A 22961-nucleotide genomic window follows, 5' to 3' on the forward strand; every position below is an offset into this window, starting at 1 on the left:
ATGTGAGTTCTCAGTGCAGATTTTCCAGTCTCTGACCTGCTCTTGTAGCCACAATATCTATATGGTTAGTCCAGTTAAGCCTCTGGTCAATGGTAACCCCCAGGATGTTGATGGTAGGGGATTCACTGATGGTTGAATGTCAAAGGAAGATGGTTAGTTTCACTCTTATTGGAGAAGGTAATTTCCTGACACTTTGGTGGTGCAGAGGTAATTGGGGGCAATTACTTGGCCAAGCCTGAATATCATCCAGGTGTGTCCATGTGCACACAGACTGCTTCAGTATCTGAGAAGTCACAAATGATACTGAACACTGTGCAATCATCAGCAAACATCCCTACATCTGACCTCGCAATGGAGAAAAGATTATCAATGAATCAGCTAAAGATTGTTGGTCCGAGGACATTATCCTGAGGAACTCATGCAGTGATGTCCTGGGACTGGGCTCCAACGACCACAACCATCTTCTTTTGCACCAGGTAAGACTCCAATCGGTGAAGAGTTGTTCCCCTGATTACCATTGACTCCAGTTTTACTAGGGCTCCTTAGTTCAACATTCAGTCAAATTCTGCCTTAATGTCTAGGACAGTCACTCTGACCTCACCTCTTGAGTTCAGCCCTTTGGTGGAAAAAGGGGAATTGGAGTTGTCATTATCAGCATCATAGTCAGATAAGATGATCATGGACAGCCTGGTCAGAAAGAGATGATGTTGGCTACCTCTTCCTGCTCCTCAGTTAGATGCTGTATAGCTGGTGGCAAAGGCTGTGCCCTTGTAATGAACGGCAAGGTTTTGCAGAAATGTAACAGGACCACCACAAATCTTGACACTTGCTCTGCCAGGTATTGCAGACATCTACAGCAGTCCTGGCAAAGAAATGTTGGTTCTTTGAACATTACCCTGCAAAATGGGGAAGCCTATAATTCTCACAAAAGCACGTGCTCACTCTGCCTGCTTGTCTTTGGCAAGACAGAATCAGATGTATTCAGCTATCTTGGATTAGAGCTTCAGTGACCTCCCTTATGCAACATGGATGGCGAACTCGAAGATGTTACAAAAATCTCCAGCTCTGGCCTGAAAGTAGGCAGACAAGTGAAAGTTCATAACCATGGTTACTTCCACAAATAATTCCACCTTTGGCCCCCTCAGAGGTTGCAGTTGTGGCTGCAGCTGGTGACAGATTTCAGTGAGGACATCCTTTGTGAAACGGAGAATCTGCACACCACTCCTTGCTGAAGTTCAAGAAGGGAAATTGCTCTCTTAACACTCTGTGGATATGACCTCCAGCTGATAGTCACTCATCCCCTCCATCTTCTTTTCCAGCAGCTTGTCCTGCTTTCTATCGCCTCTGATTATTCCCCTTGTCATGCTGTGGAACTAGAGTTATGCATTCTACTGCACCCATAACTGGGAGCAAATGGGTTTGTGCAGGAGTCAGATTGCTGTAGGTCTGGAGTCACGTGTAGACCAGGCTGGATAAGGACAGTAGATTTCCTTCCCTAAAGGACATGGGTGAACCAATTGGGTTTTTACAATCCAGTGGTTTTATAGTCACTGTTACCAGTACTAGTTTTTTAAAGTTCAAGATTTTCACTTAATTAATTGGATTTTAATCCCCCAGCTGCCAACTAATTCAAAACACACCCATTCGCACAGTTAGAATTGGCCATTTGTCTGGATCAGGCAACTGGGTTACCAGCCTACTAATACTACTATGCTATTGTGCCCTACAATGAGGGGAAATTGGAAATAAGTGATTAGTGTTGTACACCTGTGCTGGGACTTCAGCTAATTCACTAGATTTAATTATGTCACAGATAATTTAATAAAGCCCAGAAATCCAAGTTTGCCAATGACACAAAGATTAATGGTATAATGAGTGGTAAGTAAGCAGAAGCATTATATTGCAAAGGGACATTATAAAGAGATATCAGTAGACAAATCTGTGGTAAATGGATTTGAGGTGGACAGAGTGGTGAAGAAGGCTTGGTTTCATTGGTCATAACATTGAATACAGGAGTTGGGACGTCTTGTTGAAGTTGTACAAGACATTGGTCAGGCCACACTTGGAATACTGTGTACAGTTCTGGTCACCCTATTATAGAAAGGATATTATTAAACTAGAAAGAGTGCAGAAAAGATTTACTAGGATGCTACCGAGACTTGATGGTTTGAGTTATAAGGAGAGGCTGGATAGGCTGGGACTTTTTTCTCTGGAGCGTAGGAGGCTGAGGGGTGATCTTATAGAGGTCTATAAAATAAGGAGGGGCACAGATCAGCTAGATAGTCAATATCTTTTCCCAAAGGTAGGTGAGTCTAAGACTAGAGGGCATAGGTTTAAGGTGAGAGGGGAGAGATACAAAAGTGTCCAGAGGGACATTTTTTCACACAGAGAGTGCTGAGTGGCTGAAACAAGCTGCCGGAGGTAGTAGTAGAGGCGGGTACAATTTTGTCTTTTAAAAGCATTTAGACAGTTACATGGGTAAGATGGGTAAAGAGGGATATGGGCCAAATGCAGGCAATTGGGATTAGCTTAGGGGTTTAAAAAAAAGGGCGACATGGACAAGTTGGGCCGAGGGGCCTGTTTCCATGCTGTAAACCTCTATGACTCTATGAATGCCAGCAAGTGAGAGGCCTTCCATTTTTGACATAAATGAGAGACAAATACGTATTTTTAAATGGCGCAAAAGTAGGGACAATGGAGATCAAAGATATTTAGAGGTCCATTGCAGGGATCACTAAATTGTATAGTAGGCACAAAATAAAATCAAAACGATTCATGGAAAGTTAGCATTTCTATCAAAGAGCTAGAGTAAAGGGGTGGGGGAGTTTAACTGCACCAATACAAAGCCCCGATTAGACCACATCTAGAGTACTGTGTATAGTTCTGGACACTGTACCTCAGAAAGGATATATTGGCGTTAAAATGATTGCACTGCAGATTCACCAGGGTGCTTGCTACCAGGGCTTTTGGATTAAATTGTGAGAAAATATTTCCTGATGGTTGAAGGCCAATTTGGTTGAAGCTTTTAGGATTTTGAAAGGAATTGATAGGGTAGAGAGAAATATTTTCCACTGTTGGGGGAGAGCAAGGAACATATATATAACCTTAAAATTAAAACCAGACCATTCATAAGCTACATCTTGAAGAGAAAATCCTCGTAGGTTAGAGAAATTTCAAATAATCAGAGATTTAAGCCACTAATAAAATACTAGCAATAAGTAAAATGACCTCAGATCAGTTTAACAGGGAAACTGCCTGTATAAAGGCACATGAGAATGAGATTTGAACAAGTATTTCTGATTTAAACATGTATTTTGATATTTTAAATGTATGAACTGTATTTTACAAAGTAATTGTGCATTATAGCCAAGAACAGGCTGCTCAGGGATGATGGGATAAAGCCTTAGTAAACAGAACCACATTCTTAAGAAACAATGAAACCTCAGAATGGGCAAGGTTTTATCAGCGCAGTGAGGTTCTCAGGATTACTTACGAATAGTGTTTTTCACACTATCCAGATAACACAGGTCACCAACAACCTGTCCTGGTCCCCCCATGCCGACACTATAGTTAAGAAAGCCCACCAGCGCCTCTACTTTCTCAGAGGACTAAGGAAATTTGGCATGTCAGTTACGACTCTCACCAACTTTTACAGATGCACCATAGAAAGCATTCTTTTTGGTTGTCTCACAGCTTGGTTTGACTCCTGCTCTGCCCAAGACCGCAAGAAACTACAAAAGGTCGTGAATGTAACCCAATCCATCAAGCAAACCAACTTCCCATCCATTGACGCTGTCTACACATCCCGTTGCCTTGGCAAAGCAGCCAGCATAATTAAGGACCCCATGCACCCCGGACATTCTCTCTTCCACCTTCTTCCGTCGGGAAAAAGATACAAAAGTCTGAGGTCACATACCAACCAACTCAAGAACAACTTCTTCCCTGCTGCCGTCAGACTTTTGAATGGGCCTACTTTGCATGAAGTTGATCTTTCTCTATACCCTAGCTATGACTGTAACACTACATTTTGCACTCTCTCATTTCCTTCTCTATGAATGGTATGCTCTGTTTGTATAGCGTGCAAGAAACAATACTTTTCACTGTATGCTAATACATGTGACAATAATAAATCAAGTTAAAAAAAAGATCCCTTCTCAGACATGAGAATGTAGATCTGTTTCATTTGGCCAGTGATGTAGCAGGAGTTGGTGGGAATCTTTGACCTTTGTAAGTGTCAGGGGTTGGTTACTAGACAATAGAGGAAGCAGCATCAGCAATAGGGGAGGAAGCATCTGGATTCCACGGACCAATGAATTCCCATGTTAGAGAGTAGAATGCAATTGGTTAAAGTATATGACAGGTTTATTAATGATTTATGTGTATTGAAGATGATTGATTCAAAACTAATGAAAGGCGGGAGAATTTGATAAGAGAAATGATCTATCCTAAGCTTTGTACGTCAGTGATATTGAAGAGATCAGGGTGCTCCTTGTCCAGAGAAGCCTTGTACTGTCCAATAATGTCTCCCTTCGATTGTTGGTCAATTAAAAGATACGTCTTTAAACTGAGTCACTGGCTTTCGTGAGTCTTTATATTGGGCTGATGTTTTGGCGATACCTGGTCTCCAGAGAACTCCGCTAAAAATATAGGAGCAGAATTAGGTCATTTGGCCCATCGAATCTGCTCCGCCATTCAATCATGGAATTTTTATTCATAAAAGAAGTTAGTAAATACTTCTTGACGCAAAGGATGGTAGAAATGTTAAATGCCTCACACAACCAATAGATGTTAGCTCAATTAATAATTAAATTGAAGAGAAGTGGATTGTTGTTAACCAAGTGTACTGTCACTGTACCGTCATTGTGGTGTTGTTAATATAAGCCTACTACGAATAAATAAACTTTAAACTTTAACGTTACAGTACCTTTGATGTGCTCCAATCTTATTTTCTTTATAGCCGTTACTTTTTTTTGCTGAAGTTTTGACCAAATTGCATCAACCCGTTTCACATTCATTTCCTGTTGTTTTGCTTCACGTTGGCTCAATAAATTCAGCAAAACATCTAGTCGGATTTCTTGCAGCCTTAAGAAAAAAGTGCAAGTTACAAGAGGATGCATTTATTACATTCACAATGCAAGGCTGACAGCTACAACCAGATAGAGGTATTGCAGTACATTTGATATAAGGTACAGTAAGAGAAGAACCAATGCTAAAACTGCTACATTATTCCTTTTCATGTACATTTCCAAGTCTCTTTGGAAAGTTACTTTAGAGCTTACATTGACCACCCTTTCAGGCAGTGGATTCTAGGTTGAGGCCAAATCGGTGTTCTACAAAGACTCATTATAACTTAATTACTTTTGTACTTCATGCCTCTGTTTATAAAATCCAGGATATGGCTGATCTGATTGTAACCATAACTCTACGCTATGAAATTGTTTATGTCCATCTAAAAAAGCAGATGTGGGCTCAGTATATAATTTCATTTGCAAAATAGTACCTCACACTCTCGACTGCAGTGAAGTGACAGCCCATAACCAAGTCCAGATCAAATCATTTATTTTCCTTGTTCTATTATCTCTTTTCCCTTCTACCAATTGTTATCTGCCCTGACAAATGAAACTCTATTGCAGTTTGCAGTATTAGGATGCAGCTTTATGCCTACTTTTCAATTTCTTGTTCCCGAAATGCCCACTCATTCCTTTCCATAGCCTCCATCATCCTCTTCCTCTTCTCATGTTGTGAGCTATCACTCAATGGAGGCAGGGTAGCTTCCCAAGCGCGCTTTGCTCGTGCACGTTCAATCATCTCCACTTCTGCTAACCCTGCAGGTAGGCCTCGACCTGTGGGCATATGAAAAAGTTTTGTTCATTAAACAGTTGAAGAAAATGTCTTGATTATGTTTTAAGATGAAATCAAAGATTGTCCATAAATGTTCAAAGAATCTTAGGTCAAGATATCCTTTTTTCTCTGCAGAAGCCTAGTTTACATTTACTTCAAAAAAAAACTATGCACACTGTACCTATAGCATCTCTACAGGACGAAAGATCTCTATTGCCCACTGCAACCTGTATAGCAGGTCAGAAACATCTTTGTGCAAATATGCCTAATATATTAGCATTCAGAAAATCCACAGAGGATTACTGCAAGTGAATGTTAAAATTTTGAATTCGCTTCCTTCAATATATTCTGATAGTCCTTTGAACTAAATTAGCCTCCATATAGTTAAACAGAAATTCATTAGGTAGCATACTTCTTTAGTGTTTCATAGTGGGACAATCCAGTTCCTGCAGTGAAAAATATCCTTGTTTCATCTGTACAGACTGCACCAGAAAACTTCAGTCTGACAACTTTTTTCTTTCTTTCTCTCCAAGCCACATGATGATAAAACATTATAGAAAGAGAAATAAAGAAAATAAAGAGAAATAGAATAAAAGAAACATCATTATAATCCTCAGCATTAACAAGTTGGCATTCACACCGTTCTGGTTAAACAAACCAAAAATCTTCAAGCTGATACTCCACTGCCAGCCAAGTCAATACAGGAAAGTTAAACTATTTAAAATTATAGGCGGGGTGTTGGAGAAGTTATTTTAATGGATGATTTCAATTATCTAAAAATAAACTTAAAACGTCCGTCCAGTTTAGAATCAATAAACATGATGCAAAATTGCTTCATGGTCTTGTGCAACAAGGGAACAGAAAGCACCTGGCCAGGAGCAGCGCCCTGTGAAGGAGGGAAAGGCTGGGCCTGTCGTTGTTCTGGAAGCAGAACCACAGATGCGTAAGTACCGGCTGAGGGTATTCCGACATGGGTCGTTGCACCTGCTGCTGTCATAGATGTAGTGCTGTAGAGGGCTGTGTCTGTCCCGGGGGACAGTGGACCACCTCTGCCAGACCCTGCAAGAGCTGGCGTCATATAGAACAGGATTTTTCCATAACCCACTGCCTGTGGCACTTAAAACTCAAAGCCGCTCTGAATTTCTATGCAAATGGCTCATTCTAGGACAGCATGGCACTTGTGTGGCACCTCCCAGTCAGCCAACACAAATGCATCCGGGAGATTACAAATGCCCTTTGTGCAAGGGCTCACCTGTAGATCAACTTGAACTGGGACCAGGGGAGCCAAGATGCCAGGGCCACGGGCTTCACCAGCTTAGCACACTTGCCCCAGGTGCAAGGTTTGATTGACTGCACCTACGTGGCCCTATGCTCCAGGGCATCACGCGGCGCCATTCATGAACTGCAAGGGATTCTACTCCCTCAATGTGCAGTTTGTCTGTGACCACACGATGCACTTCATGCAGGTGTGTGCCCATTTCCCAGGGAGTGTGGAAGTTAAAATACTCATATTTTAAAAATCATGCCTTCTCTTGTGAACCAGCTTGTGAGAATGTTATCAGTTGCAGACCTTCAAGGGAGCCTGTCTGCTTTCAGGATAGTCCTTCACTTGCATAAACCACATAATATTCTGCTTTTTGACCTTCTCCGGAGGGCGAGCAAGACCGGATTTTTCCACAACAAATACCAAAGGCGAGATATGGGGATATGCTATGCAAATGAAGGATCAGCAGAAGTCAATTTTTCATCGAATGAGAAAGGGCGAAAAGCCAAGATTTAATTGGCAAATATGTTCGTCAATGAAGGATGTGAACAAAATGCTTGTTTCCGATTTGCTGTAATGGACTATAACTGATGGGATGTTTCTCTGCAATGTCAGAACTACTCCAGCCACTTTGATGGAGGGAGGGGAGTTCTCCTTGTGCACAAGTAATTAAAATGATATGGAGTTTCCAGCGTTGGACTGGAGTGGGCACAGTAAGTAGTCTCACGACACCAGGTTAAAGTCCAACAGGTTTAGAACATAGAACATAGAACAGTACAGCACAGAACAGGCCCTTCGGCCCACGATGTTGTGCCGAGCTTTATCTGAAACCAAGATCAAGCTATCCCACTCCCTATCATCCTGGTGTGCTCCATGTGCCTATCCAATAACCGCTTAAATGTTTCTAAAGTGTCTGACTCCACTATCACTGCAGGCAGTCCATTCCACACCCCAACCACTCTCTGCGTAAAGAACTTACCTCTGATATCCGTCCTGTATCTCCCACCACGAACCCTATAGTTATGCCCCCTTGTAATAGCTCCATCCACCCGAGGAAATAGTCTTTGAACGTTCACTCTATCTATCCCCTTCATCATTTTATACACCTCTATTAAGTCTCCCCTCAGCCTCCTCCGCTCCAGAGAGAACAGCCCTAGCTCCCTCAACCTTTCCTCATATGACCTACCCTCCAAACCAGGCAGCATCCTGGTAAATCTCCTCTGCACTCTTTCCAGCGCTTCCACATCCTTCTTATAGTGAGGTGACCAGAACTGCACACAATATTCCAAATGTGGTCTCACCAAGGTCCTGTACAGTTGCAGCATAACCCCACGGCTCTTAAACTCCAACCCCCTGTTAATAAAAGCTAACACACTATAGGCCTTCTTCACAGCTCTATCCACTTGACTGGCAACCTTTAGAGATCTGTGGATATGGACCCCAAGATCTCTCTGTTCCTCCACAGTCTTCAGAACCCTACCTTTGACCCTGTAATCCACATTTAAATTAGTCCTACCAAAATGAATCACCTCACATTTATCAGGGTTAAACTCCATTTGCCATTTTTCAGCCCAGCTTTGCATCCTATCTATGTCTCTTTGCAGCCTACAACAGCCCTCCACCTCATCCACTACTCCACCAATCTTGGTGTCATCAGCAAATTTACTGATCCACCCTTCAGCCCCCTCCTCTAAGTCATTAATAAAAATCACAAAGAGCAGAGGACCAAGCACTGATCCCTGCGGCACACCGCTAGCAACCTGCCTCCAATCCGAAAATTTTCCATCGACCACCACCCTCTGTCTTCGGTCAGACAGCCAGTTACCTATCCAATCGGCCAACTTTCCCTCTATCCCTCACCTCCTCACTTTCATCATAAGCCGACCATGGGGGACCTTATCAAACGCCTTACTAAAATCCATGTATATGACATCAACTGCCCTACCTTCATCAACACACTTAGTTACCTCCTCAAAAAATTCTATCAAATTTGTGAGGCACGACTTGCCCTTCACGAATCCGTGCTGACTATCCCGGATTAATCCGCATCTTTCTAAATGGTCGTAAATCCCATCCCTAAGGACCCTTTCCATCAATTTACCAACCACCGAAGTAAGACTAACCGGTCTATAATTACCAGGGTCATTTCTATTCCCTTTCTTAAACAGAGGAACAACATTCGCCATTCTCCAGTCCTCTGGCACCATCCCCGTGGACAGCGAGGACCCAAAGATCAACGCCAAAGGCTCTGCAATCTCATCCCTTGCCTCCCACAGAATCCTAGGATACATTTCATCAGGCCCAGGGGACTTATCGAACTTCAGTTTATTCAAAACTGCCAAGACATCCTCCCTCCGAACATCTATTTCCTCCAGCCTATTAGCCTGTAACACCTTCTTTTCCTCAAAAACATGGCCCCTCTCCTTGGTGAACACTGAAGAAAAGTATTCATTCATCACCTCGCCTATCTCTACTGACTCCATACACAAGTTCCCACTACTGTCCTTGACCGGCCCTAACCTCACCCTGGTCATTCTTTTATTCCTCACATAAGAGTAAAAAGCCTTGGGGTTTTCCTTGATCCGACCCGCCAAGGACTTCTCATGTCCCCTCCTAGCTCTCCTAAGCCCCTTTTTCAGCTCATTCCTTGCTAACTTGTAACCCTCAATCGAGCCATCTGAACCTTGTTTCCTCATCCCTACATAAGCTTCCCTCTTCCTTTTCACAAGACATTCCACCTCTTTTGTGAACCATGGTTCCCTCACTCGGCCATTTCCTCCCTGCCTGACAGGAACATACCTATCAAGGACATCCAGTATTTGTTCCTTGAAAAAGTTCCACTTTTCATTAGTTCCTTTCTCTGACAGGTTTATTTGGTAGCATGAGCTTTCGGAGTGCCGTTCCTTCATCAGGTGAATTAAAGTAAAATAATTAAAGACCTTGCACTGGATACATGGTGTCCAGCGCTGTTTGTATTAAGAGTCGACTAAGTGTGCCTAAGTTGCTGGTACCCAAGGACCTCTGGCAGGAGCATTCATGACAGCTACATCTTGGGATGCTTTCGGATCCCAACCGTCTTTGAGGGAGAATGGCAGCTGGAGGGATGGCTCCTCGGGGGCCGGGGATACCCACTCAAGAGGTGGCTGACGACACCAGTGCAGAAACCACACGCACCTGCTGAGAGCACATAGCAGATACAATATAATTTGGATAAATGTGACGTTATTCACTTTGGAAGCAAAAGCAAAGCGGCAGATTACTATCTCAATGGTTGTAAATTGGGAGAGGGGTGTGTGCAGCAGGACCTGGGTGTCCTTGTGCACCAGTCACTGAAGGTAAGCATGCAGGTGCAGCAGGCGGTAAAGAAAGCAAATGGCATGTTGGCCTTCATTGCGAGAGGTTTTGAGTACAGGAGCAGGGATGTATTTTTGCAATTATACAGGGCCTTGGTGAGGCCACACCTAGAGTATTGTGTGCAGTTTTGGTCTCCTTTTCTGAGGAAGGATGTTCTTGCTCTTGAAGGAGTGCAGCGAAGGTTTACCAGGCTGATTCCAGAGATGGCAGGACTGATGTATAAGGAGAGATTGACTAGGTTAGGATTGTTTTCGCTGGAGTTCAGATGAATGGGGGGGGGGATCTCATAGAGACTTGTAGGATTCAAACAGGACTGGACAGGGTAGATGCAGGGGGGTATGTCTGATGGTGGGGGAGTCCAGAACCAGGGGTCACAGTCTGAGGATTCAGGGTAGACCATTTAGGACTGAGGTGAAGAGACATTTCTTCACCCAAAGAGTGGTGAGCCTGTGGAATTCATTACCGCAGGAAGTAGTTGATGCCAAAACATTGAATGCATTCAAGAGGCGGCTGGATATAGCACTTGAGGCAAATGGGATCAAAGGTTATGGGAAAAAGCAGGATTAGGCTATTGAGTTGGATGATCAGCCATGATCATAATGAATGGCGGAACAGGCTCGAAGGGCCAAATGGCATCCTCCTGCCCCTATCTTCTATGTTTCTATGTGACTCAGTACAGCAAGAATCATGCTGCAAAGTGAGTGCTGGTGATCGGCCTGCGGAAGATGGAGTTCTGGTGTGCCCTTGCAGGGTCTGGCAGAGGTGGTCCACCGCTCCCCTCCAATGCACCCCCCAGAGGGTCTCCCACATCACTGTAGTCTGCTGTGCTCTCCACAACTTGGTGCTGCAGAGGGGAGACCACCTGGACCTGGAGGAGTGCCACATCTCCTCGAATGAGGAGGATGTCGAAGAGGACACACAGGGTGACCACACAGAGGAGCTGTCGGAAGAAGCCCAGACAGTGCTCAGGACCTGATGGGGCCATCGCGCTAGGAATGGCCGCATAGCACCTTGCCTTGGGGGCGAGTAGAACTAGGGAGTGAAGAGCCAGCAATATGCTCCCATACTGTTGCCAGGTGTCATGGGCGTTGCACTGAAGCTTTTGTCCGGACTCTGTGGGAGAATGGTGATGACTGGCATTAAGCACAGAGCGATGCTGATCTCATCCTCAGCAATATGTCGGACTCCTGCCTGACAGAGCTTAACACGTCCTGCCATTGAATGGGCTTATCATAACATTCAGAAATGTGGGATGTGCAACGTCAGTCACTACAGACCCCATCCACGTCAGGGGTCCTGGTGTTCACATCCATCTTACAGCTGAGGTGGACAACCTGGCAGCATCTCGGCAGCCGTTAGCTTTGTGATCACTAGAGAAAGCTGTTAGACCTGGGAAGGCTGAGCTTTGATGGAGATAAGCGAGAAGTTTGACCAGTAGCAATGCCTCCTTACTGCAGCAGCAGTGTGGGAGGGGCATTGCACTGCCAATCTCACATTCTACTTGGATGAGACGCTGGGTGAGCGTGGTGGTTCCCCCAAGCTTGGTGGCATGAATAGACAAGGTGGAGGCTCTGTGAGTGAACAAAGTTAAGTTTAATGCCAAACATTCAATACAAAATGGTGACCTATCTACACTAGTGCCTATATTGGCCTACACCCACTTAGTGCCTATGATTACTTAATCTTCCTGACTCTTAGCTGAGGTTGATGGAGCCTGCTGACTTCCACGCCCTTTTGCCTCATGTGACCTTAGCGGGCATCCCCTGGGGGACAGGGACCTTGAGGATCTAGGCATGCTTTCAGGCAGCATGGATGTTTGACTGTTGCCCTCCTCGATAAGAGGGGCTGGAGGTGTGTCGCTCACTGGGAGGGTCCCCTGGCTGGAGGGCCCCAGGCTGTGCTCCTGTCAATCCTCTTCCCTTTGGGTTCCCGGGGCACCTGTGCTCCTCCATGGGATGAAGGGGCAGCTGGAGTGCAATAAAGAAGCCCCTCTGTCCTCTGGTACTGACACTCATGGATTCCCACCAATGCCTGCACCATGGTGCTCACACACTGAGCCATGGTGCAGACGTCTCCTGCACCAAGTTCTCCACTGCAGATGCCACCCTTGAAGTGTTGGCTTCAGTGCACTGCAATGATGGCACCATCTCCTCAGTAAGAAGTCTCACAACACCAGGTTAAAGTCCAACAGGTTGGACTTTAACCTGGTGTTGTGAGACTTCTTACTGTGCTTACCCCAGTCCAACGCCGGCATCTCCACATCATGACTACCATCTCCTCAGACAGACGTCGATGGGACTTCTCCAATTGGCCTTGCATTCTGAGGGCTGGGGAGCCTGGTACATGGAGTTGCCCAGTGCTTGCAGCAGTTACACAGAGTGGGCGAATCAGAGGGAACACGCCGCTGGAGCAGCACAATACTTATGGGCATAGAAATGATCACCAATGCGGCATAAGATTGGATCTGAAAACCCGCTGGCTCTGTCGACGGGAATTACTTAATTTTTCGCGCAAAGATTTTGCCCATTGTGTAGACGCCACAGGCAAGTTTGATTCTGTCCTCACCCAAAGACTAACTATGTGTACTTTCAACCAGAGGTCACAGGAAAGCAATCGGAAACATCTGAGATGTACTGAGGCCAAATGCAGCATACCTTCCCTCATCTTGGTTGAGATCAGTCAAGACAAATAGAGAATCAAGCTTGGGACATTCCTAATCCGCATGGTTCAGTTATTCACTGCATCAAGTTAATGGGCCATCTGCATTTTCAATCATTAAAATATTGTTTTGAGTTTTAAAAGGTTAATTTATTTGGCAACCGGTTGCGACTGAATTAAAAACAATTGCTGTCCCTATTTCAGGTAGCATCAGTAATGGTGACTGAATTACGTTTGCCATTTTATGCTGCAAATTTGACATTCAGCATGACTGCATCACGACAAAGCGAATCAACAAGGATTATTGACGATCACATCTATGAAAGGATTTGTAAGTTTAACAGAAGTTACCAGATCACTCATGGATGTGAAAACAAGATTTTAAAACAGAAATGAGTTTGCACAGTCAAAACAAATGTCCGCTGATTTTTCATTTTTGTGCTTTGTGGATCACACTCTATTTGGTTTCTTGAATATTTATGAGGGGGGGGGGGTGGTGAGAACAACCAGAGGAAATTAGTTACATTCACTTTGCTTATTACAATTGAAAGAGCAGCCTGGAGTGTTCCTCAAATGATCAAACATCAGTACTGCATTATTCTGCTTTAACTATTGTTAATTTACTACTTATCTTGCATATTGGCCTAGTTTAAACCCGACTCACCAAATTTCAGTGCAGCAAGAGTAAGGAGTTCAGGAGCTGATCCAGGTCGCACCACATATTCTGGAGAGTAGGGCTCAGTTTGTGTTTCACTGTCCCTGAAATCTGTTTGCACTGCCACTGTCCGTATAGGTACAAATTGCTCATTCAATTGCTCAAAATTAAATGGGGAGTCGCCCCTGAAAAGAATTATAGGAAAATATTTTTTAGAGCAGTAATGAATAAAAGTAAATTACCTCCATGATTTCAAATTTAATGGCGCATGTAGCTGAATCAGGATGGAATCATACTATTGGACAGCATGGTGGCACAGTGGTTAGCACTGTTGTCTCACAACACCAGGGACCTGGGTTCAACTCCAGCCTCGGGTGGGGTGACTGTCTGTGTGGAGTTTGCACATTCTCCCCGTGTCTGCGTGGGTTTCCTCCGGGTGCTCCGGTTTCCTCCCACAGTCCAAAAGATGTGCAGGTTGGGTGGAATGGCCACGCTAAATTGTCCTTTAGATGTATAGGTTAGGGGAATTAGCAGAGTAAATATGTGGGGTTAAGGGGCTAGGGCCTGAGTAAGATGCTCGGTCAGTGAGCTGGTGCAGACTCGATGGGCTGAATGGCCTCCTTTTGCACTGTGGTGATTCTATGATCACAGGCAACAACTGGCTCTTGAGATTCTAGTAGACTCCGGATCTAAAGGTCAGATAAGTATTTCCCCAATCCATTCAAGAAAAACTTGCATTCATCTAATACCTTACAGAACCTCAAGATCTCCCAAAATGTTTCACAGCCAATTAAGTATTTTTGAAGTTTATTCAAATATGGCTGCCAATTATGCACAAACTGCAGCAAAATAAATGTCCAGATAATCTATTTTATTTTACTGATGTTGGCCAGGGATAAAAATAATGAGGTCAGTTGTAATCAACTCAAAGGGAAGATTGGGTCTTGGTTTAATGCCTCACTAAGTACAACACTGGAGCAGCATTTCATTCTTCTGTGCTCAAATCTCCAGAGTGGGGCTTGCACCCATGAAGTTTGACAAAAGCATAAGCCATACCACAAAGATAAGGCTGAAGGTTACAGGCAAAATTGCACACAGAAAGGGATAACTATGGGTGGAATTTAATGCTTTCACCCATAGCGAGTTTGGCAGCAGGGGGGTCATTTAATCAATATTAAATCCATGACAGGAAGGATCGTCTTTCTGTCCTGCTGTCAATTGAGGTCCTTAAGTGGGCAATTAATTTGCCTGAAAAGCAAATCTTGTCGGGCTTGCTTCTGGGTTTCAAGGGCGGGGAAGTCCCTCGTTCTAAGGCATTCAGTGCCTGACCAAGGGACATGAAATCAGGAAAGGAGAGCCATCCTTGCTGCCAGTCTCACCTCACATGCTATTTCCCACCTGCCTTCCCTCATTTGGCCTGGGTCCCTTGTTGATGCTGGGCCCTAGGTGGGTGCATTACCAGCAGCAGTAAGCTTTCCCCACTGGTATTGCTAGGCAACAAAGAGCCTCCGGTCTCCGATTTGCTGGAAGCTCTTGACTGGCAGGAGCTGCCCTTGGGGTCCTTGACCCTAGGAAGAATGGCCGCTGCCTAGTTGAATGCCTGATTTGCACTTACTGTCGCTGACATTCTTGAAAACAGGTGACACAGGGCTTTCAGTGGCTCTCCAGCCGACAGGGGAGGCACCCATTACTTACGTTAAATTACATCCTGGCTGGAATTCTCTGGCCATTCACGTACTGCCATTGTTGCCAGCAAGAATGGAGAATTTGGTGCTCAGCCAAATCTCCATTCACAGCAATGGGGCAGGAGAATCCCAGCTGCGGGCGAGGTTGGAAAATCCGATCCCCTATGTTTTTCTCCTCCCAGAGTCAAGTTGGGCAGCCAATTCATTCTTCTGATGGACAAACTGATTGTTTGCATCTCTCCAAGGGTAAAATATTGACAACATTTTCCTAATTCAGTTCCCTTTGTATTATTTTTGTGCTGGTTTAAGAATTCATTGTCTGTTAACTGTCAAAGCTTACTGCACTTTTAAAATTTGCTCCAATAGTTGTCAGTTTGTCCTCATTTTGGTTTGAAGGAATTGAGTCTTGTTAGAGTATGAGTCAGCAGCAGCTGGCCACCCTCTGATAACTTGCTTCCAATGAGCAATTCTTCATGTCTGAGTCCAGACAGTGGACTTGGCTGTTCAACTTTGGAGCATGTAATAGACAAACCCGGTCCTGTGCATTTGTCAAAACAAGTGCACTTTGCCGACTAAACATGTTTGACAGAAATCAGTAAATTACCTTCAGTAAATTATTTATTTTCCCTTTCTAGACCAAGGTGAGTGAACTTGGGAGCAAGTCTGGTCCTTCTGGTCTCCATGACCTTTCCAGCTGAATTATCATAGAATCCCTACAGTGCAGAAGAAAGCCATTTGGCCCATCGAGTCAGCACCAACTGTCCGAAAGAGCATCTTATCCAGGCCCACATATCTGCCCCACTAATTCCCCTAACCAAGGACACCAAGGGGAAATTTAGCATGGCCAATCCACCTAACCTGCAAATCTTTGGATTGTGGGAGGAAACCGGAGCACCCTGAGAAAATCCACATAGACATGGGGAGAATATGCAAATTCCACACAGACAGTAACCCAAGGCTGGAACTGAGCCTGGGTCTCTGGTGCTGTAAGACAGCAGTGCTAACCACTATGCCACCATACCACCCTATCAATGAATGATAAAGCACAGAATGTGGCCAGCCTCTAGTGCTTCTGTTGGATCTTTTGTAGAGCTACCCATTCTCCTTCACTTTTCCCATTAATCTGTAGTTTCTTTCATATTTTATGTGTTAGTATTTATCCAATTTCCTTTTTAACATTACACTGTCACTGCTTTCACCACTCTTGGACAGTGCATTCCAGATCACAACAACTCTACAATATAAAAATATTTCCTCATGTTCAATGTTCCCTTTAAAATGTCATTGGTATGCACTGCCAATTTCTTTCACTGCGCACAGTCAATGCATCCTTGTCAATTACATTGTTAAAGCAATTGCATTGTTAAAGACAGGTGATGATCATTGGCTCAACCTCCAAACAGTGGAGCACCATAAGGAATTTGTAACTCTACTGAGCTGTATGGAGAATAAACTTCCTAAAGGTAAAAGGTGAGCTATTGTATTCTTCCTCCATCATATACTATTAATGAAATTAACACACGTTAAATTATTTTTTACGCTCACACACATGGAACTAGGCCTATGCCGTACTTTTACAAGCTGTTGCACACACAGGCAACTTCGCAGGAACATTGCTCACATTGGCCGGGATTTTATGACCTGGCTTGGGCGAGGCTCGCAAAATCCCACTGGAGGATTCCGTTCTGCAAACCTTGCCCACCCTGATTCCGGGGCGGGTGAGGCGGTAAAATTCCAGACACTGAGCCCGATTTTATTATCGTGTCACGCCTGCTTTTGGGCGTGAAAACTTGGTAAAGTCGGGCGTGAGGCAAATAGCGCGATCCACACCCGCCTCCGCGCCGGTTTCCCCTTTACCAAGGCCCAAAAATGGCCGCGATCGGGACCATGCTCAAAATGGGCGTGACGGCCATTTAAATGCATTTAAATTGACTTAATGGGCTGCATGCCCAACTTTACCGGCACTTTCCCATTTACCACCGCGTTCGCCAATCCGGAATTGGCACGAAACAGACATGCTCCGTAAAAGTCCGACTCCAGCGCTCCTTCAGTGAGAGTTAGTTAGGAGGCAAGTGCCTAGTGTCTGATGGCTTTCTGCTGCCTTCAGGGGTCTTTTTGTTGCAGCCATTTTCTTTCTCGGGTCGGTGGGAACTCTGCGAGTGTGTGGGGGGGTGGTGGGGAACTGTTCCTCAGCAGGGTGTCCGATGACCAATTTGTAGCACGGACCCAGGTCTCAGCACGGACCTCAAGTCTTGTGGTTGCTTCTGAGTCCTAGTGTATTCCGCACACTTCCAGCTGAAGGATGTGCAGAAAGCCCTTGCAAATTGCACTGCTGCAGCCTCCCAACTTGCGGGGATGCCTAATGTACAGGGGGGCCATCGACTGCACCCACCTCACCCTCAAGGCCCCGCTGCAGAATCCACAAAGATTCATCAACAGAAAGGGGTTCCACTCCCTGAATGTCCAATTAGTGTGTGACCTTAATATGTACGTCTGCGTGAGACACCCAGGCAATGTGCACGACAGCTTCATTCTCAGGAGCTCTGACACCCCAGAGGCATTTGAGGAGGAGCCCAGGCTGCGGAGGTGGCTCGTGGGTGATATGGGTTACCTGCGTCGGACATGGCTGATGACGTCTGAGTGGAGGCCTGTGACTGAGGCGGAGACCGGCTATAATGAGGCCCACGTAGCCACCCACGCAATAGTGGAGAGGTGCATTGGGCTCCATAAAACACGATTCCGGTGCCTGGACTGCACTGGCGGGGCCCTACAATACAGCCCAGGGATCTCTTCCCGCATTCTGGTGATGTGCTATGCCTTGCACAACCCAGCACAGCACAGAGGTGACCTATTGGAGGAGGAGGACGACGAGGAGGCCGACCAGCCGGGCGGAGGAGGAGAAGGAATAGGAGGAGGAACACGCCAAGCAACACTACCCAGGCACTGGAGAGCTGGCAGCTTGAATGAGATGTGCGAGAGTGGTTAGGGAGGCCCTGATCACCAGACGGTTCAGTCTCTAAAGGCTTGTGTTCTGTGGGTTCCATCTCACCCTCCCCAATAAAGTCCTTCCATCTCCTGCAACATTGTCACGCCAGAGTAATGTTCCTGCGAAGTTGCCTGTGTGTGCAACCGCTTGTAAAAGTACGGCATAGGCCTAGTTCCATGTGTGTGAGCATACAAAATAATTTAACGTATGTTAATTTCATTAATAGTATATGATGGAGGAAGAATACAATAGCTCACCTTTTACCTTTAGGAAGTTTATTCTCCATACAGCTCAGTAGAGTTACAAATTCCTTATGGTGCTCCACTGTTAGCGAGTGTCTTTGGCAGACAGTAGGATGATGACAACTCACTAAGCACCATTATGATGATGCCCTGGTGCAAACTAGTCCGACTCCTACCTGAGCTCAGCATGCATATTGGCACCTGAGCCCACATCTGTGTAGTGGGTAAGGGATCTGAAACCCCCATGCAGGGCCCTGGGGTGGGTATCGCTTGTGGGTTCTGGAAAACTAATGGCTTCCTTTTCTCAGTGACACAGCATTAAGTGGCCTCCCCAACTGACAACATGAAGCATCCCTCCGGCGATCATCAATGGAAAAGAACAAATCTGAGACAAATTAGTCACAGGTGGATGGTGAAAAAACATTTAATGATGACAATAAAGGTGTTTAAATAACAAATTCTAACATAAAAACTTGTGAATGGAAAAAGAAAAGATTAATCTTTATCTATCCTTAAAAGGAGAAAGGATAGATAAAGATCTAACTAATCAGTGCAGCCCTTCACCTGTGCCATCTCAGAGCTACTACACCTTCCTAACCTTATATGGCCTACCACTACTTGACCTCCTCTTGGGAAATAAGGAAGGGCAGGTGACAGAAGTGTTAATGAGGAATCACTTTGGGACCACTGACCATAATTCTATTGGTTTTAAGATAGCAATGGAGAATGCTAGGTCTGGCCCAAAAGTTAAAATTCTAAATTGGGGCAAGGCCAATTTTGATGGTATTAGGCAGGAACTTTCAACAGTTAATTGGGGGAGTCTGTGGAAAGACAAAGAGATGTCTGGTCAGTGAGAGGCTTTCAAAAGTGTGTTAACCAAGGTTCAGAATAAGCACTTTCCTCTTAGAGTGAAGGGCAAGGTTGGTAGAAGCAGGGAACCCTGGATAATTCGGAATATTGAGGCCCTGGTCAAGAAGGAGGCGGCATATGACATGCATAGGCAGCTGGGATCAAGTGGATCCCTTGAAGAGTATAGAGGGTGTAGGGGTAGAGTTAAGAGAGAAATCAGGAGGGCAAAAAGGGGACACGAGATTGTTTTGGCAGATAAGACAAAGGAGAATCCAAAGAGCTTCTACAAATACACAAAGGGCAAAAGAATAACTAGGGAGAGAGTAGGACTTCTTAAGGATCAACAAGATCATCTATGTGTCAGATGCGTGGAACTGCAGCTCTTGAGAGACCGTGTTAGGGAACTGGAGCTGCAGATCGCTGACCTTAGCCTAATCAGGGAAAATGGGAGAAAAATTGACAGCAGTTATAGGCAACTAGTTACACCGGGGCATCGGGAGAATGACACGTGGGTCACAGTTAGGAGGAGTAAAGGGCAGAAGGGTAAAGTACAAGGGAGGTCTCCAGAGGTGTCTCAAAATAGGAAGGGCTTGGTGACAGGTGTGAGAGGGGAGGGGAGTGGACAGTTAGAAGAAGGGTCACCTGTGGTTGTCCCACTCCAAAACAGGTACATTGTTTTAGATAGTGTGGAGGAGTGTGCCTCTCCAGGGGTAAGACACAGTGACCAGGTCACTGGCACACAGTCAGGCTCTGTGGCCCGGAAAGGGAAGAGAGGGGTTAGGAGAGCGATAGTGGTGGGGGATGCGTCAGTTAGAGGGACAGACAGGCGATTCTGTGGGGGCGAACGGGACTCCAGGATGGTAGTCTGCCTACCTGGTGCTGGGGTCACGGATGTCTCCGAGCGGATAGGAGGCATTTTAAAAGGGGAAGATAAAGAAACGGATGTCATTATACACATTGGTGGAAATGACGTAGATAGGAAGAGTAGGGGGGTCCTAAGGGAGCAATTCAGGGAGTTGGGAAATAGGTTAAAAAGTAGGGTCACTAGGGTGGCCATCTCTGGGCTGCTCCCAATGCCTCGTGCCACTGAGGATAAGAATAGGGAGTTGGTTCAAATGAATGCCTGGCTAAAGGACTGGTCCAGGAGGGAGGGCTTTATTTTCATAGACCAATGGGAGGTTTTCAGGAGAGGATGGCACCTGTACAAGAGGGAGGGGTCACAACTAAGTTGGAAGGGCACAAATATCCTGGCTGGGAGCTTTGCTAATGCAGTTCGGGGGGGTTTAAACTAGTATGGCAGGGGGGTGGGGATCAAACTATTAGGTCTATAAGTGTGGTGGCTGGGGACGAGCTTGGGGCTGGGACAAGGCTGGCAAAGAAGAAGAGCACTCTGGGGGAGGACGACCTCACTGAGCCTGGGGGTCTGGAGTGCTTATACTTCAATGCAAGGAGCGTAGCAGGTAAAACAGACGAACTTGGGGCCTTAATGCGCACGAGGAATTTGGATGTGGTTGCGGTGACGGAGACTTGGTTGAAAGAGGGACAGGACTGGCAGCTGAATATTCCAGGGTACAAGTGTTTTAGGCGAGACAGAGGAGGGGCCAAAAGAGGTGGGGGAGTAGCGGTATTGGTTGGAGAGCATATTACAGCGGTGCAGAGGGAGGACAATTCGGAGGAGTCGTGTAGCGAGTCACTCTGGGTGGAGCTTAGAAACAGGAAAGGCGCAGTCACTATGTTGGGGGTGTACTACAGGCCCCCCAACAGCCCAAGGGAAGTGGAAGAATGGATATGTCAGGAGATACTGGATAGGTGCAGGAAATATAGGGTTGTTGTAGTGGGAGACTTCAATTTCCCTGGTATAGACTGGAAATCGCTGAGGGCAGGGACTCTGGATGGTGAGGCATTTGTAAAATGTGTACAGGAGGGTTCGTTGGAACAATATGTGGACAGCCCAACTAGAGAGGGGGCTATACTGGACCTGGTGCTGGGGAATGAGCCCGGTCAGGTCTTCAAAGTTTTGGTCGGGGAACATGTGGCAAATAGTGACCACAATTCTGTTAGCTTTAGGATAGTGATGGAAAAGGATGAGTGGTGTCCCAAGGGTAAGGTGTTGGATTGGGGGAAGGCTAACATTATTGGGATCAGGCAGAAATTGGCAGCTCTTGATTGGGAGAGGCTGTTTGAGGGTAAATCCACATCTGGTATGTGGCAGTCTTTTAAGGAACGGTTGTTAGGGCTACAGGACAAGCATGTGCCTGTAAAAAAGAAGGATAGGAAGGGTAGGATTAGAGAACCGTGGATAACCAGGGAAATTGAGGGACTGGTCAAAAGGAAAAGAGAGGCGTATGTTAGGTCCAAGCAGCTAAAAACGGAGGGAGCTCTGGAGGAGTATAATGAAAGTAGGAAAATACTCAAACGGGGAATTAGAAGAGCAAAAAGGGGTCACGAAATGTTCTTGGCAGACAGGATTAAGGAGAATCCCAAGGCATTTTATTCATACGTTAGGAACAAAAGGGTTGTAAGGGAAAAAATCGGACCTCTCAGGGACAAAAGTGGGGACTTATGCTTGGAGCCCAAAGAGGTAGGGGAGATCCTAAATGAATACTTTGCGTCGGTATTCACTAAGGAGAGGGATGTGTTGACTGGGAGTGTCTCGGAGGGGAGTGTTGAACCGTTGGAGAAAATCTCCATTACAAAGGAGGAAGTGTTAGGTTTGTTAGAGAATATAAAGACTGACATATCCCCAGGGCCTGATGGAATCTATCCAAGGCTGCTCAGGGAGACGAGAGGTGAAATAGTTGGGCCTCTGACGCAAATCTTTGTCTCGTCACTGGACACAGGTGAGGTCCCAGAGGATTGGAGGATAGCCAATGTGGTCCCGTTATTTAAGAAGGGTAGGAAGGATAACCCGGGTAATTATAGGCCGGTGAGCTTGACGTCCGTGGTGGGGAAGTTGTTGGAGAAGATTCTTAAAGATAGGGTGTATGCGCATATAGAAAGGAATAAACTCATTAACGATAGTCAACATGGTTTTGTGAGAGGGAGGTCATGCCTCACGAACCTGGTGGTGTTTTTTGAAGAAGTGACCAAAATGGTTGACGAAGGAAGGGCCGTGGATGTTGTCTATATGGACTTTAGTAAAGCATTTGACAAAGTCCCTCATGGTAGGCTAGTGAAAAAGGTTGGATCCCATGGGATAAAGGGGGAGGTGGCTAGATGGGTGGAGAACTGGCTTGGTCATAGAAGACAGAGGGTGGTAGTGGAAGGGTCTTTTTCTGGCTGGAGGCCTGTGACTAGTGGTGTACCGCAGGGCTCTGTATTGGGACCTCTGCTGTTTGTGATTTATATAAATGATCTGGAAGAAGGAGTAACTGGGGTGATCAGTAAGTTTGCGGACGACACAAAACTGGCAGGACTTGCAGATAGT

General features: G+C 45.6%; 1 protein-coding gene across 1 annotated transcript in view; it reads right to left on the reverse strand.

Annotated features, from left to right (window-relative positions):
* cfap91 (cilia and flagella associated protein 91) overlaps window positions 1–22961 on the reverse strand; it is an 87922-nt gene that overhangs the window by 27215 nt on the left and 37746 nt on the right. The window contains exons 6-8 of the mRNA XM_078232055.1: window positions 13782–13957; window positions 5666–5843; window positions 4925–5082 (exon numbers count right to left, since the gene is read on the reverse strand). Of these exons, the coding sequence (XP_078088181.1) occupies window positions 4925–5082; window positions 5666–5843; window positions 13782–13957 (512 nt within the window). The remainder of the gene's footprint in view (window positions 1–4924; window positions 5083–5665; window positions 5844–13781; window positions 13958–22961) is intronic.

This window comes from Mustelus asterias, chromosome 17 (assembly GCF_964213995.1).
Source record: "Mustelus asterias chromosome 17, sMusAst1.hap1.1, whole genome shotgun sequence".
Taxonomy (NCBI): domain Eukaryota; kingdom Metazoa; phylum Chordata; class Chondrichthyes; order Carcharhiniformes; family Triakidae; genus Mustelus; species Mustelus asterias.